Source organism: Dermacentor variabilis, chromosome 4 (assembly GCF_050947875.1).
Source record: "Dermacentor variabilis isolate Ectoservices chromosome 4, ASM5094787v1, whole genome shotgun sequence".
Classification (NCBI taxonomy): Eukaryota; Metazoa; Arthropoda; class Arachnida; order Ixodida; family Ixodidae; genus Dermacentor; species Dermacentor variabilis.
This window is the reverse complement of record NC_134571.1, coordinates 82,617,143-82,631,186: the sequence shown is the minus strand read 5'-3', so window position 1 is coordinate 82,631,186 and position 14,044 is coordinate 82,617,143. Positions and strand designations below refer to the sequence as shown.

General features: G+C 48.0%; 1 protein-coding gene across 1 annotated transcript in view; it reads right to left on the bottom strand.

Annotated features, from left to right (window-relative positions):
• Positions 1-936: 936 nt before the first annotated feature.
• Positions 937-14,044, bottom strand: part of LOC142578259 (papilin-like) — a 33,199-nt gene continuing 20,091 nt past the window's right edge. Inside the window, exons 7-9 of the mRNA XM_075687660.1 lie at positions 10,876-11,055; positions 9,431-9,610; positions 937-1,187 (exon numbers count right to left, since the gene is read on the bottom strand). Of these exons, the coding sequence (XP_075543775.1) occupies positions 1,153-1,187; positions 9,431-9,610; positions 10,876-11,055 (395 nt within the window). The 3' untranslated portion in view covers positions 937-1,152. The remainder of the gene's footprint in view (positions 1,188-9,430; positions 9,611-10,875; positions 11,056-14,044) is intronic.

Below are 14,044 nucleotides of genomic sequence, written 5' to 3'. Positions count from 1 at the left end.
GAAATTGGCCCTTGTTGGTGTCTCGCGCTGCGAGAAAATAGACCAAATAAAACACGGGCTGAGGAAGAAGGCGATACAAGCGCGCGTGTCGGGTCCTTCTTCAGTTCATGCCATATTTGCGCTATTTCCTTGCCACAGGCGGTGCTTCCGATCCCGAGCCTGTTTCCCACTTTTGAGCACGGCTGGCACGCTTCGTGCTCAAATATGACGGTCTCCCACGTTAATTAGAACAACAAAAGATTGACTGGAAGACAAAAAAAAAAATCGGATCCCGTCCACGGCTAATGAGCCGATCGCCATATACGGGAAAATGCAAATAAATGTTCGCGTTAAAAACAGCACGGGGCGAAAGCGACGCAGACATTGACGGCGGACAACCACCGGCGACCAGTTACCGGCTCCTAATTGGTTACGGAGACAAGTCGTTCGATGTGAAACCAGAAGAGCAGGGCATACATTCCGATGATTTTTCGCTCTGAAACGGCCGAGACGAGACGTTGAGAGTCTCGTCTCGGACAGTCAGCCATCCGCGGAGCACCGGACGCAACGAGTGGCCGGACGCTAGCGGCGCCCCGGCAGCGCCGCTACATTACATGAGATTAGACGTTGCACGGAATGAACGTAAACCAAATTGTACGCATCGCCGTTAGTTGTAAATATTTTATTTACTGTTTTACTAAAGCTTCGCTTCACATAGATTCCAACGCATGCGCTGGATCTAAGTTCTTTTATTGCGTTTACAGAATGTCCAACAGGGAGATGAAACTAGGCACATTGCACAAGGTCGACGATATTCAACGTTGCCACCATGTAGTCGATAAAAAAAAATATCTGGATTCACGTGCTGGAACATGGTTCCATGTTCCCTCACGTAATGTCCTGTTCATGGACCTTTGAGGTATATTAAATAAACAAATAAATAAAATACGTCCATTCTTGGAAGTCGCTTCGTCTGTGCAGTTCTCTTTATTTCATCATATATACTGACAGATTATACGCTTGCTATAGGTAATTGTGCCCAATCTGAAATATTTCATTTATATGAAGGTTCTCGGAACCAACATGTGGCATTTTATTGCATCTGAACAACATTTTATTTGATAAATAGAATTGTGAAAACGCTATAGGTTGTAAAACGTTAAGCTCTTCGCCTCACGATGTTCGGACGCATCGAAGCCTGTCCTCACCTGAAAAAGCCAGGAGGATTAGGATTAGTGAGCCTGCTTTGCAATAATGTAATATTTAGCGTTTCTTCTTTACATCTGCTGCCACATTGTATTTGGCGTGCCGCACTTAGGAGCACGAAAATCATACACTCTTGTCCCGAGTGTGATGCCCCAGTGAGTTGTCCTAGACTTAACAATCTGAATATGGAATGAGCTTAAAAACCAGGCCTACTACGTAATCACAATGTTACAATGGTCATGAATTACTTTATTTACCAAGTGATCAATATTTGTAAGAAAACAAATATAAACCATTTTTGTTCAAGCAAAAAATAACTATAAGTTACAAATTTGCCCACTCTATCGAGCATCATATCTCTGTGAGGAGCAATACTTGGGGCTCATAGCGGCACTATAGTCGCGGACAACTTTCTGTAGCAAGGGCGAGAGAGTAACGGGGGCAAAAAGCACACAAGTTAGCGCGCGGCTGAAGAAAAGAGTTCAACATTTACATGCAGGTGAGTTTAAGCAGGGTAAGAGAGCAGATAAATATCTTATTGACAACAGCAAAATAAGAGAAACGCACACAAGTGAGTGTTAAATTTTCACTTGTAGTCCTGCTTTTCTGATTGCATCTGTGCAAGAGCGAAACTGTCACTCGTGGAGGTTACGCTAATTCCCCTAGTATCTGTTCCAATAAACCAAAAGTGCTGTCAATCTCTGGTGAGCTACATGGGGCAGTAGCACATGTGCAGAAGCTCCACCCCCGTAGTTCTTTTTTCCTCTTTATTGCCCCAGAAGGTGTTCCGCTAGTACAATGTTTTCATGCGCCTTCCATGTCCTCGCCCCCTCCTTTCTTTCTTTTTTTTAACAGCCATAGTTCTTTTTGGTTCTTTCGGGGGATTTCGTGGTCATTCGTCCATAATATTGTTCCGAGTACGAAAGCCTCTCATTTGATGAGAGACCATGTGATGTGGGTGTCGTGGAATGCACAGTGTGGCGAAGCGCAGAGAAGTGAAAGAAATAAAATTGTTTAAAATGAAGCATTTTCCAGAAAGAAGCAAAGAAATGTTAGCAATGAAAAGAAAAGCAAATGCTACAGCTCAGTAACCGTATAACGCGATGCGGTGGATTATCGGGATCAGCCAACCCGCGTCACTCATTGCACTGCCTCCAGGATCGACCATCATTACAATAATAAATTGAACCTCATCGTGCACTGCTGTCAGTATTGTTCCGCAAAGACACCACCTATGATTACACAGTCTAAGGGATCGTCCTGGTCGGTAAGACTCACGACTAGAGTACTGTACAGGCCTGATTTTACGGCCCGGGCCTGTGGTTCTAAGTCGGGGTATTAATTACTAAGCTTAGCCAGGACCCACGTGTGCATGACCAGGCCCGGCTTGTAAGTAATATATATATATATATATATATATATATATATATATATTTATATATATATATATATATATATATATATATATAGTTAATTACTTACAGATTACTTACAGAAGTAATAAAAGACCGAATTCTTTCTTTAACTCATGGGAACATTAGCGATGTGGCTCACTGCCTGTGGTGTTATTTTTCCACTGCTGCGCATGCATTTACTTTGATCGTACGATACATAGTATGTATATACAGGGTGTCCCAACTATCCTGCACCAAGCTTTATTAAATATATGCAAATGCCACGTAGCTGGACAGAACCAAGGTAATGTCATTTGCCGTGGCTTGGGGATTACTTGTTTGCATTCTGCCTAATCACGTAATTAACCCTAACTATTCAAAACGCCTTAAACATTGCACTTAGATTAAAAGTGTCAATGAGAAAATTGTCTAGCAACATGGAAAACTCCCGACACAGCTTTCTGTTGCTCAGTACGTGCTACGTAAAAGTGTTTTTCCAAGCTTGAAAGAAACCCGCGAACACATTCGAAATTTCCACGCGACTGGCCGCTCGGGGCACTTTTCAATTAAGCCAACACCAGGCATCGAAAGGCGACTGCTTACCATCCGCAGCCCAACGGACTTACGGAGCGATCAAACAAGACCGTCACAGACGTGCTATCTTTGTACATCGACGTCGAGCACAATACGTGGGAACGCATCTTGCCTTACGCGACCTTCGCGTATAATACCACGGCACGAAAAACAACGCGCTTTACACCATTTGGCCTCCTTTGCGGCTGCAGAGTTCAGACGATGCTGGACGCTACGCTTCCGTGCAAAGACGACGAGCGTAACTGCAGGCGCCGAAGAATCTGCTGAGCGCGCTGAGGAAGCTCAATAGCTAGCGCGGCTGCGCATCGGTCAGCAGCAGCAGCACGCAGATGCGCGGCGTTATAACATCCGCCGCAGACAGATGTGCTACAGTCCCGGAGACACAATTGTGGGTGTGGCACCCTGTTCGCCCCTACGCCCATTGCGCACAAACACGACGTACGCCGCGCACGCCATGAGTACGCCATAAGTACGTGCAAAAACACGGCGTGGACAACAACCTAGCCCTGACGTAGTTTCACGTCGCACATATATGTTGCGCGTTCGTGGGTTTTTTTTTTTCATTTATTCATTTCGATATTTACGCTCCTATTTGTAGCTAATGCGGTTACCTTTCTCTTTCTTGAGACTGCGCACGTCACGCTTTTACCTCTGTTGTACTTTTGTCCTTCCTGTAGCTCTCCCTGTGTTCTATGCGCGAGCACCTGCCGCGAGCATTTTAACGCGATAGCGTTAAGGAGCTCGTGTCGCAGAAAATCCGGTGTCGTCGGCGTCGGTGTCGGCGTCGGCGTCCGCGGCGTTGGCCGTGAGCGATAAATCACGGCAGGCACTTCATAAATAAAAAGCAACTTCCAAGATGGGCTGGGTGGGAATCGAACCAGGGTCTCCGGAGTGTGAGACGGAGACGCTACCACTCAGCCACGAGTTCGACGCTTGAAAGCGGTACAAACGCGCTTCTAGTGAACGCGGTGTTGCCTTAAAAATGTGCCGTAGAAAGTTATACTGCGGTGTATATCGGTAATTATGAGCATGTAACTTACAGAAGTCGCATTTACACGAGTAGCGAAGTAAGTTTCCGCTACATTTCTTCTGCGCTTACCGCACACGCAGAGCCATCTTGCGGCAAACACAGAAGACCCCCTCCTCTCAATGTACGGCGCTGCCCCGACAGGTGGCGCGCCATGCGCGCATTGGGGCTGTGCGCGGACCGGTGCCAGGCGCGTCGCGGCTCCGACTCCCTCTCCCCTGACGACGCTTCGCCGTGCTCCCACGCGGGTTGCAGAATCAAGCGCCGTTCCTTTCTTTAGATCACTATCTATCTATCTATCTGCCCGTGCCGATCACGACGTTTGGCTGGCGTAGATCGTTTCCCCCTCCGAGACACCGAGTTCTTTGGTTCGTTCCGTTTACTCAGGCGCACGTTTCGTTGCCGCGCCGACCGATGCGTTGCTCGACGCTCTCCGTATGATAGGTGGTCGCAAAGTCCGATGCGGGGCGCCTCGTAAGTGATCCCTGCGCCGTAGCGCATTGTCTTACACCCCTTGGCGGGTCGATGGGAACGCTGTCGCGTTCCACTCTTGAAGGCGAAGCTTAAGCGTCCTCCAATTTTTTTCCCCTTTGTTGCACCCCTTCTTGAGCATCGAGCCGACGCTCTTCCCGAGGTAGGGGATAACAATGCCACCTGCAGTAGTGGGCGCAGGGCACGAGAAGAGACAAGCAAGGACAATAACGAGGAAGTGCGCGTGCTCCCCGCCCCGCTCGATATGTAGCCGGGTCTCACCACCGCGTTTTTTCAGGGGCCAACTCCCCTCAATAAACGTCGCCAGTCCACTTTCAAGACACGGGACAATATTTCGCGGTCAGCGCTGCCGTCTACGCCTCCGTTATTCATATATTCCGTAAACTATAATGCGTATACGAGGACCGGATACAAGTTCCTAACTAGAGAGACAGAGAATTTACTGATAAGATGGAGATGTTATTCGTATTGCTTTTATCCAGTAGTCTCGAGGCACAGGTACATCGATGCATGAAGACCGGTTTCAAGGACGCGGTCCTTGTCTCATGCGCAGGTAAAATCCTAACGAAGTTAAAACCCTCCAACCGCGACTTGGAGCAGCGTACTAGTCCGGTTGAAAGGAGTAAAAGAGTAGCGGTAATGCCCTACGTTCATTCTCTCTCACACAGATATTAAAAAGTAGGGGCCAGATATGGTGTCAAGGTTTTGTTTTCAGCTCCTGATAAAGTTGATAAGGTGGGAGCAGCTGTCCAAAGAAAGAGAGAAGGAACAGGGAAGAACACAGGCTGTAAAATAAACCATAGAAAAAAGCCCGTCCCCCGTAAGATTGCTGTTATTTACCAAATGCCTTTGTCCTGCGGCCTTACGGACACTGGACAGACAGGCCGATGCATTAATGTGACGCTATCGGAACACCAAAATTCTTTAGACAAGAGATCTACAAACCTGGCAAAGCACTGTTTCGAATGCAAGTGTAAATCGTTCTTGATGACAGAAAAATCCTGTTTGTGCACATTGGTAGCAGTACAAAAGAAGTGGCTGAAGCACTTCACGTGAGAAAACGTAGTCATCTTTCCGTAGCCTTAATTATCTTAGAAAGAAATGGGTTTGTTGAAAAGGGGTGAACAACGGTGTTAGTCTCAGCTGCGACCACGAGGTAATGTTTTGGGAATGACAAGTGCTTTTCTTGACATTGAGCATGCGTGGTCCGTTTGGTGTAAGTTTTCAAAAAGCAAACGTGTTTTTCCAGTAAACGCAGTTGTAAGTCAGCGCCGTGTGTGTCTCATCCTCTTTTCTGTGTCCCGTGTCGTTAAGCGCTGTATTTAAACATTATTGAAAACCACCGACTCGCCCCCAATCTGCAGTTCTTCCTCTAAAGATGGTAGCGTGGCTGATTGCCTGGCATGCTACTTCAGGGGCCATGCGCGTAGATTTACGTGAGAAGACTGAAGTGAGTGGCTTGGGCGGTCCCTGAGAGATAGGAGAACCAAACTTGTCCAGAGATACCGACAGCAGAATGCGATCAACACGACGTGGAGGTTAAGGGACGCACAGGCGTATACGAGGCCGGCGCGAGGTCAATATGCCAACTGAAGGCCGTGCTTGCGTGCCGACACGAGCGACGGCCGCTCTTAACTGCGCGTGTACACCACACGTGGCCTTGCCTTCGCTTTGCTCCGCGAGTGTCTCATTTACGTCACCGTCACGTGGTGAACGACGCACGAACCGGCAAAACAACCGGGCGCAGCGGAGCGACGTTCGAACGCTCTCGAGTTGTGCGTTGGTACCGGCAGGAGATGCAAACTTCATTATTAAATCGTGACCCGGCAATCCCTGGCTATACGAGTGCTATACTGAGCGCTGTATATATGAGTGCGAAACAATGCAACGCGATATTCTTCCACGAAAGCCATTCTGCACTGCTAGATACCGTGGCTCCGCTCAGGCGCCATAATGTAGTTTTGATTGTAAACTCCTGGCCCTGTTGCAGCCTTCCTGTCATTCATGATAAAAGAGAATATAGACACTTTATCAATATACCCTAGATAAACTGTTTGTGGAGTTCTTGTATACTGGTTTCTATTCATGAATAATCGTTATTTTAGCTGTGAAACTTAACATGAAGTTTACAAGGAAGACCGTTGCAGGAAATAGTTGAACAAAGAACAGTCGTTAAGAAGTTTATTCCCTCCAGTATATTATCTTCCACAAACATGGCAACGGTTGTCTACGAGAAGTCTCTATGCACTGGTCGACAAGAGCACGAGACCAAAGTCCACAAGATGTTTATGTGGACATTCTGTAGACCTCACATAGACTTTGATAAAGTTTGTATTGACTGTCTAATTATCTGTTTACGAGGGTCAGCGACACTCGCAAAATGAGTGTCAGCACGGATGCCGATGACTGGGATGTAGGACTGCGTGTATTTCCGAAATGCAGCCTATGCCAAAAAGATATAGTAAGAGAACCACTCCGAAGTACACTACAGCAAACGAATTAAACGGATGCTCTACGCGGGAGAATGTGCCAAATGTATATAAGTGCCGAATGCAGTCAAACGAAAGCACTTCGACTTGACGACTGCCAGGCTTAATTTGTGAATCTGCCAGCAGCATCCGCTTAGCGCATTGTGGTATTGTTCAAATTCTATGGCACGCGTTCAGCGTAGTGGCCGCTATTCAGACATATGCCAGATGGAAACATGGCTTTCTTTAACGTTTTGTACACGTCACCGCCATCGTAGGAATGCGGTGCGGCCGCATTCGCGCAGCGCCAGTCGAAAAGCACACAAAGGAACAGATGCGGCGAGGAATTATGGGAATACAAGACCACTTGACAATTCATGGAATTGTTGCACCTGGCGGTCCCTCGGGACAAAGGTTGTTTCACCGGCAGACGGACAGCTGTGAAGCGCTATTCACACTTCGTCGTTTTCTCAAGGCCAGGGAGCTGGCGACTAAATCAGCGTCACCTGAGACTAGTGGTCAAGCAATTATGTTCATATCTTCGGCTGTTCGACCACCCAGAGATGACCGGCGAGACGTGTTCTGCGACCCCAGGCTTCAATGGGTCATCGGCCTCGTGCATCGCTAAACGCTAACGGCGCTCTTTGTGTGTTTCCCGTGAAGCATCAGCGCCCACCCGTACTACGACAGGGCCCGGCGCCGACTGTGACGCGCAAGCAAAGAAGCTCACTTCGACGCGAAAACAACCGCCGCCCCCCGTTAAAGCGGTAACCACCACCAAGGCCAGTCTCCTGACCCTGACAAGCTGACCGTCACGGAGGGTCCACTTATTTATGAAAGGGGCCAACGTCGAGGACTTCCGTGGGAACTGCGTCGACTTGAGGTTTCCAAATTGCCACGTGGTCGCCTCGTATGCGGGGGCGATGGCGCAAGATTGAAGGCGCAGTCCGGCGAAACGGTACGACGTCTTGGGCGGATTTTGCGAACGGTTCGACGATTGCGATTGTCCTAGAAGAAGGGAATTGAATTCCCTCATCGATTGAAGGGGGAAATGAACTCTTCTTCGTGGTTTGGTTGAGGGAAAGTACGCTTATTCTGAGGCCATATGGGAGCACACTGCAGCGTATTGGGGATGGGGGCAGGGGATGAAAGATGAAGGGATAGAAGGGGAAAACTGGATAAAAAGCGGAGTTTGAGTGTTGGTGAAGAGGCGCTAGGACATGAAAAGATTTTGACATGTAATGTTCCATAGAGCCATTCTAGTAATTCATGTAAATTTGTATATAAACCTTTCTTTTTGTCTCTTGGAAGTAGCTTGGGACCTGTCTTTCTCCCGGCACTTGGCCCGGCACCATCCATAGAACCTTCGCGGCCTCTCGGACCTCCGACTTCACAACAGAATACCACAACAGTCCACAACAGAATACAGGCTTTCTTGACATTAAATGAAACCGCAACTTAGGCATATCATGTCCAACACGGGGATATCGAATTCTGTCTCTCTGCTGTTTTGTTTTTAAGCTTATGTTATGAGAATGCAATACCAATAAGCTCAATCGTCCACCGCTTGCTCGATTCGACGGCATCGAGGAGCCATTGCGGTGCCACCATCATAGGCTTTCCATACTGGCGTTTCGGTGCATGGATATTCTGGCGCTGTCGACGTTGTAAAAATAGCCATATATTTCCTTTTTATAACCGTGCTATGGAGACCTATGCACTTTTACGACGACGAGAAGAATGGATTTAAAAAATGAAGCGGGTGTAATACGAGATGAAATATGGAATGGTTATGAAATGCAGCAGCAAGAAAAGTAGGGAAAATGCGTGAAGCATGCAGCGGAACTACTTGTAAACTGTCTGCAAGCGTTCGAATAGCAGCAAATGATCCGTCATGTTCAGGCAAACTATACTTCAGCGTGTATTAAGTGTACTATAGATTTTGCGCCCGGTCTAAATTGTCAAAAACTTGTGGAATATTTTTCAAACGTCATCTTATTGTCATCTCGATCTCATCACATGTTGGCTATATACTCCAGTCTCCTCCTTCTCATTGCGTGTGTGCGAGCGTTTGCGTGGTCCTTCGCTCTGCTGACACGAATGCGAAGACCGGCGTCTAATATAGCCGAGATGTGACAAGGACGAGATCACAATACGGTAACGTATAACAAGTATTCGACCAATGCGATAGTGTCGTTCCAAAGACGGAAACATCGCCTACGTTGACCCAGAGGAAGGATCCGCCGTTTTCAAGACGTGCGCGAACTCACTCTTGAGAGGGAAGTGCGCAGCGCAGGTCTCCAGCGTCCGGTACCGGTTCCGACCCTTGAGACAGACGCCGCGGTGCACCAGGCACTGGTTGGTGCTGTTGTCGAAGTAGAACCGGTAGCGGAGGTCCGCCGACAGGCACTGGCCTTCCCGTGGCGGCGCCAGGCAGTGCTCACTGTTGCCTGCACGCCACGTGTTTCGACTCCTCCGGTCAGAAGGGATTCGCACACGACATGCCTTAACCTCAAAGACAAAAGGAAACATTTCGGTACTTTGCTGCCATCCAAGGAAAGGTAACAATAGAGTATTGCGTTGCCGTTCTACCGCACCGTTTCCGTTACCTACATGCCACCGCCTGCGAAAGCGCAGGTTTGGGAGGAGCGCCAACGGTAACGCTCCGCTGACATACTGATACTAAACCAATACGAAGCACATATCAAGCCCGTAAGGATGCATCCTTGGAAATAAAATTTCGAAGTCGAATGTTTCGTCCTGATGTGGAAGCTGAACCTGGCATCGACGCCATTTTCCAGGGCGGTCCCCCTACCAATTAAGCTAACCCCTCGAATAAGCTAATAAACGTCGAATAAGCTAATGAGATTTGAGTAAAACCGCAAATTCAAGAAAAGCAGGATTGGCATTCCACGTAAATGTAGAGCCAGGTGTCGAGAAAGCTCATAGAAGCATGCGTTAGTTTCCTGCGTGAGGTTCCTTCATGTCTTCGGGCTACTGTCAGTTGAATTCCTATTTCGCACAACATAACACAGGAAAAAAGAGGAATAATATTGATGCTCATAATTTCTTGTTTCGTTCGGAAAATATGCTGAACCAATAGATAATCCATAAAACCTTTTGGGCAAATAATACGGAACAAACATTAAATTATGAGAACATACAAGTCACCTCTACACTAGGGATAAACTTTCCTACGTCTTGGGAATTTCTGGGAAATTCATTTGGTTGATTGAATGCAGGGACACTTTTATCCGCAGCGCTTTCGCTGTTAGGCAAATGCACGGCAAGAATGACTGTCTGGCAGCGCCATGCCTCATAAGCACCCTCTTCATGAACAGTTCCTGTCAGAACAGCATCTTGCCGTTTCAGCCGTGTACAGAAACAAAAGTGGTGGATATGGTACTTTACGTAGATTAGATGTGGAGAAAAAAAACCTAGTGTTAGAGGTTGCCCTATCCAACCTTAGCAGTCGTTACTGAAGATACGATAATTAGGTGTCAACCAATAATACAATAATTACAGCATAATATAGTAATCCGACGCGCGCTCGACGCGACAAGCTTCCTTAATTTCTTGCTTAAAAAAACGGCGATGCGTTGCTCTTTTTTGCAACTAACAGTGCGGCATCAAGTAACCAGAATTGAACAAGACGAATCAAGTAACAGGCAATGTTGTACTGTAAAGGAGTGCAAGGTAGTTGGAATCACTTAACAGGTCTTGCAGCAAAACTTCTGGCACTCCTCAAGGTTGAGGAACTTGTTGTCCCCTTGGAGGCAGAGGATGGACTTAGTGAGGCGGCACTGGCCATTGCTGAAGACCACGTTGTACACTCGGTCGTTGGGGCCCAAGCAGAAACCGAAGCGAACCTCCTTGCAGCGATGCTTCTGGAAGGCTGCGCCGGGACAATACAGCCGCAGTTCACAGTAATGCTCGAGCCAAATTTCAGTGGACGCTATCGTTTCTTAAAGCATCTGCATCGCATATTTGCTTATTCCTGTTCATACGTGTTCCCTACACACCCTAAATTTTGAATACCGAAGTTTGAATTTTGATTGTTTTACTTTCAAAGAGAAAGAAAGTAGATATTAAAGGCGGGTAGGCGTAACGAGTTGATGGCTCCTTTACAAAACAGTTTATATTGTCACGTGGTAGTGACGTTAAAGAACACAGTAGCAATACTGTGAAAGACAAAACTAACTTTTATTGGGCGAACCAGTACCCACAAAAACAGGCTACGCTAATAGAACAACGATAGCGGCGAACACGGTCGGCGATCGTCGAAAATCTGATCAACGGGTCAAGCGCGTCGGGTTTTATACATCAATCGTCGAATATTCCAGACTAATCGCTGGGACCCGCGTGTCTTCCACAAAGTTCTGCACTATTCGCGTCGCACATACATGCAACCAGATTACACAAGGTTCGGTGACAGACAGCGGATGAAAGCATCGATAACATTCCAGAAATTTCCTATACATGCAGGCGCGTCGCGTCCTGCGCTGCGTGATAACATTTGTTAAGCAGTGAAACCTGGTCACCCGAGAAAGTTAAACATGTACACGTGTCAATATGGTGGCAGTGACATAACAATGTCGCGGTTTCGCCCGATAGGCTAAGCATTCCCTGCGATAGCAGATTATTAGACAGCCTTACGAAGTAAGGCTAGTCGTTTTATCAGCTGCATAAACTGCTGTAAATATTCGCTTACTAACTGAATTAACAAGAACGTTGGCACGCGTGCACAGGCAAAGATGGACGCATCTGACTCAATGACCGCGGACACTCGCTGACGCGATGAAGAGCGACAGCAGCGGTGGGCAAATTCCCCTTCGTGTCGTCTCTCGCTTCAACGCAAAATAGGCGCGCCAAAACACAGTGCACACTATAAGCCATTAGCTACGTCAGGTCTGCTAGCCTTCGAACTCAGCGTAGATTACCTCCAAGATAGGACGCGCGCGACCGCCGCAGCTGGTGCCGTACAGGAGATACGCACTAAACTCGCGGACAACTTTCTGCGGCTATGAAGGGAAAGCTACGGAGGCAAAGCGCGCTCAAGTGAGAGCGCTTTTGAAAAGAGTCCCGTGTTTTCATCCCCGTCAGTTTAGGCTGGGGAAGAGAACGCATAAACACCTTATTACGAACAGTCAAATAAGGCAAAACACACTACTGAATATAAAAGCTTACTTATATTGCGGCTTTTCCCTTGCGCGTCTGAGCAAACGCGAAACCGACACACCTGAAGCTGCGCGGGCTCAACGTCTGTTCCGAGAAAGCACTGTCATACGCTGGCGGATCAAGCCGCCATCCTCCTCGCCTGACCCTCGCAAGCTTTCGCTCGCACCTAGAGCATACGGCTCGCGGCCGCGATGTTATCATATTTCGACTTCAAAGAGCTCGTGCGCTGCAGCTTTGAGCTAGAAAAGTGACGCCGCCTGCGACGCGGGGCGCTACTAAGCTACTAATAGTAAAGCCCCTAGCTAATAGTCGTTGCCGAGCGCTAGCGTCCGTGGGCGAAAGCACGGCACCTTGAAAGAACGGCGCAGAATCGCGGTCAAAAAAGAGTGGAACTGTGTGCTGTTGCGTGTACGGTTGCCACAACAACAACAGAAACGCCGCCGGTAAGCTCCCACAGATAAAATTCGATGGATTTGCTGGGAAGTCTTGTGAGAAGGAGCGATAGGAATGCTAGATCCGGGTCGTGCGACGGGCGACGTAAACAAAGACGCTCGTCATTTTTTTTTTCCTATCATCGGAAATTGTCGCGACCAGCGTTGGACGCAACGATGGCCGCAGCCAGGCGCACGAGCGGTCTGTGCAGGGCGTATGCTCAGACTTATTGACAAACACAGCCAAAGCCGCGGCGTATTTATACCATCCTCGGCATTCAGCTCTACATATGTCCAGCTCGCTCCCACCATGTGCCTTAGGTGTGAAGACAACTGGGTAATAGAATACGAAAGAATGAGAAAGAGGGAACGAAATAACGGTCGTTTGCTTGTCTGAAGCCATCGTAGCCGACGCTTTTCATCTGCGCGACACATCAGCCAACAACGTCCGAGGGATCCGTCGCATTTCTTCTCCAGTGCCGTAAACATGATTGCTGGCGTTAAGATCAGTGCCGCGGAGCAAGCAGATTTTTTTTGAAATCCTGTTTCACGTTTTAGATTTTGCGAAATCCGCGTGATAAAACGCGCTGCTGGTTTCGCACGGTCATTGCTCCCGTAGACCGGTGTTGTGCGGGGCAGAAGCGAGGATTGAGCACCCGCAACAAGCGACGACGTGATTACGCGCAAGGCCGCTACTGGCGGAGCTGGTTGTTCTGGTTGTTCTTTTTTAACCTAGGTAGGACATTAGGCAGTCTAATTGCAAGAGCTTGGTGGCGCTACCCACAGCTCCGTTCCATAGGGGACGCTCATAACATCCATCCATCCATCCAGCAGCGCCACCATACCAGCTCTCGAGCCCTATACAGAACGCCTTGATGACGCTGACGGAAACGACGGATATTCGCCTGTAGTGTCCATATACAAAATGAAGAATTACAGCACAGAATAACTCATATCGGGGTTCACAAGGTTTGAACTGAATACATAACTCTGCAACTTAGCAAAGGATGCGATCAGTAAAGTGAATGTGTCAAGCGTAATGGTACCTATAGTATAAGTAACATGAAATAAAAAAAAATTCTATTTCTTCCGAAGGTAAAGCACTGAAAGGAATAGAAAAATTTAGCCACGGCCAGCGCTGGCCGTGACTTGGCTTTGTGGCTTCTGAAGCCAAACGAAGTTCGCGTCTCTGCATGGAGGCCTTCTGAAGCTCCACTCGCGGGCCGCGCACGCGCTAATGCAAACAGTGACAGTGCAAACTGGCTTCGAGCGTCT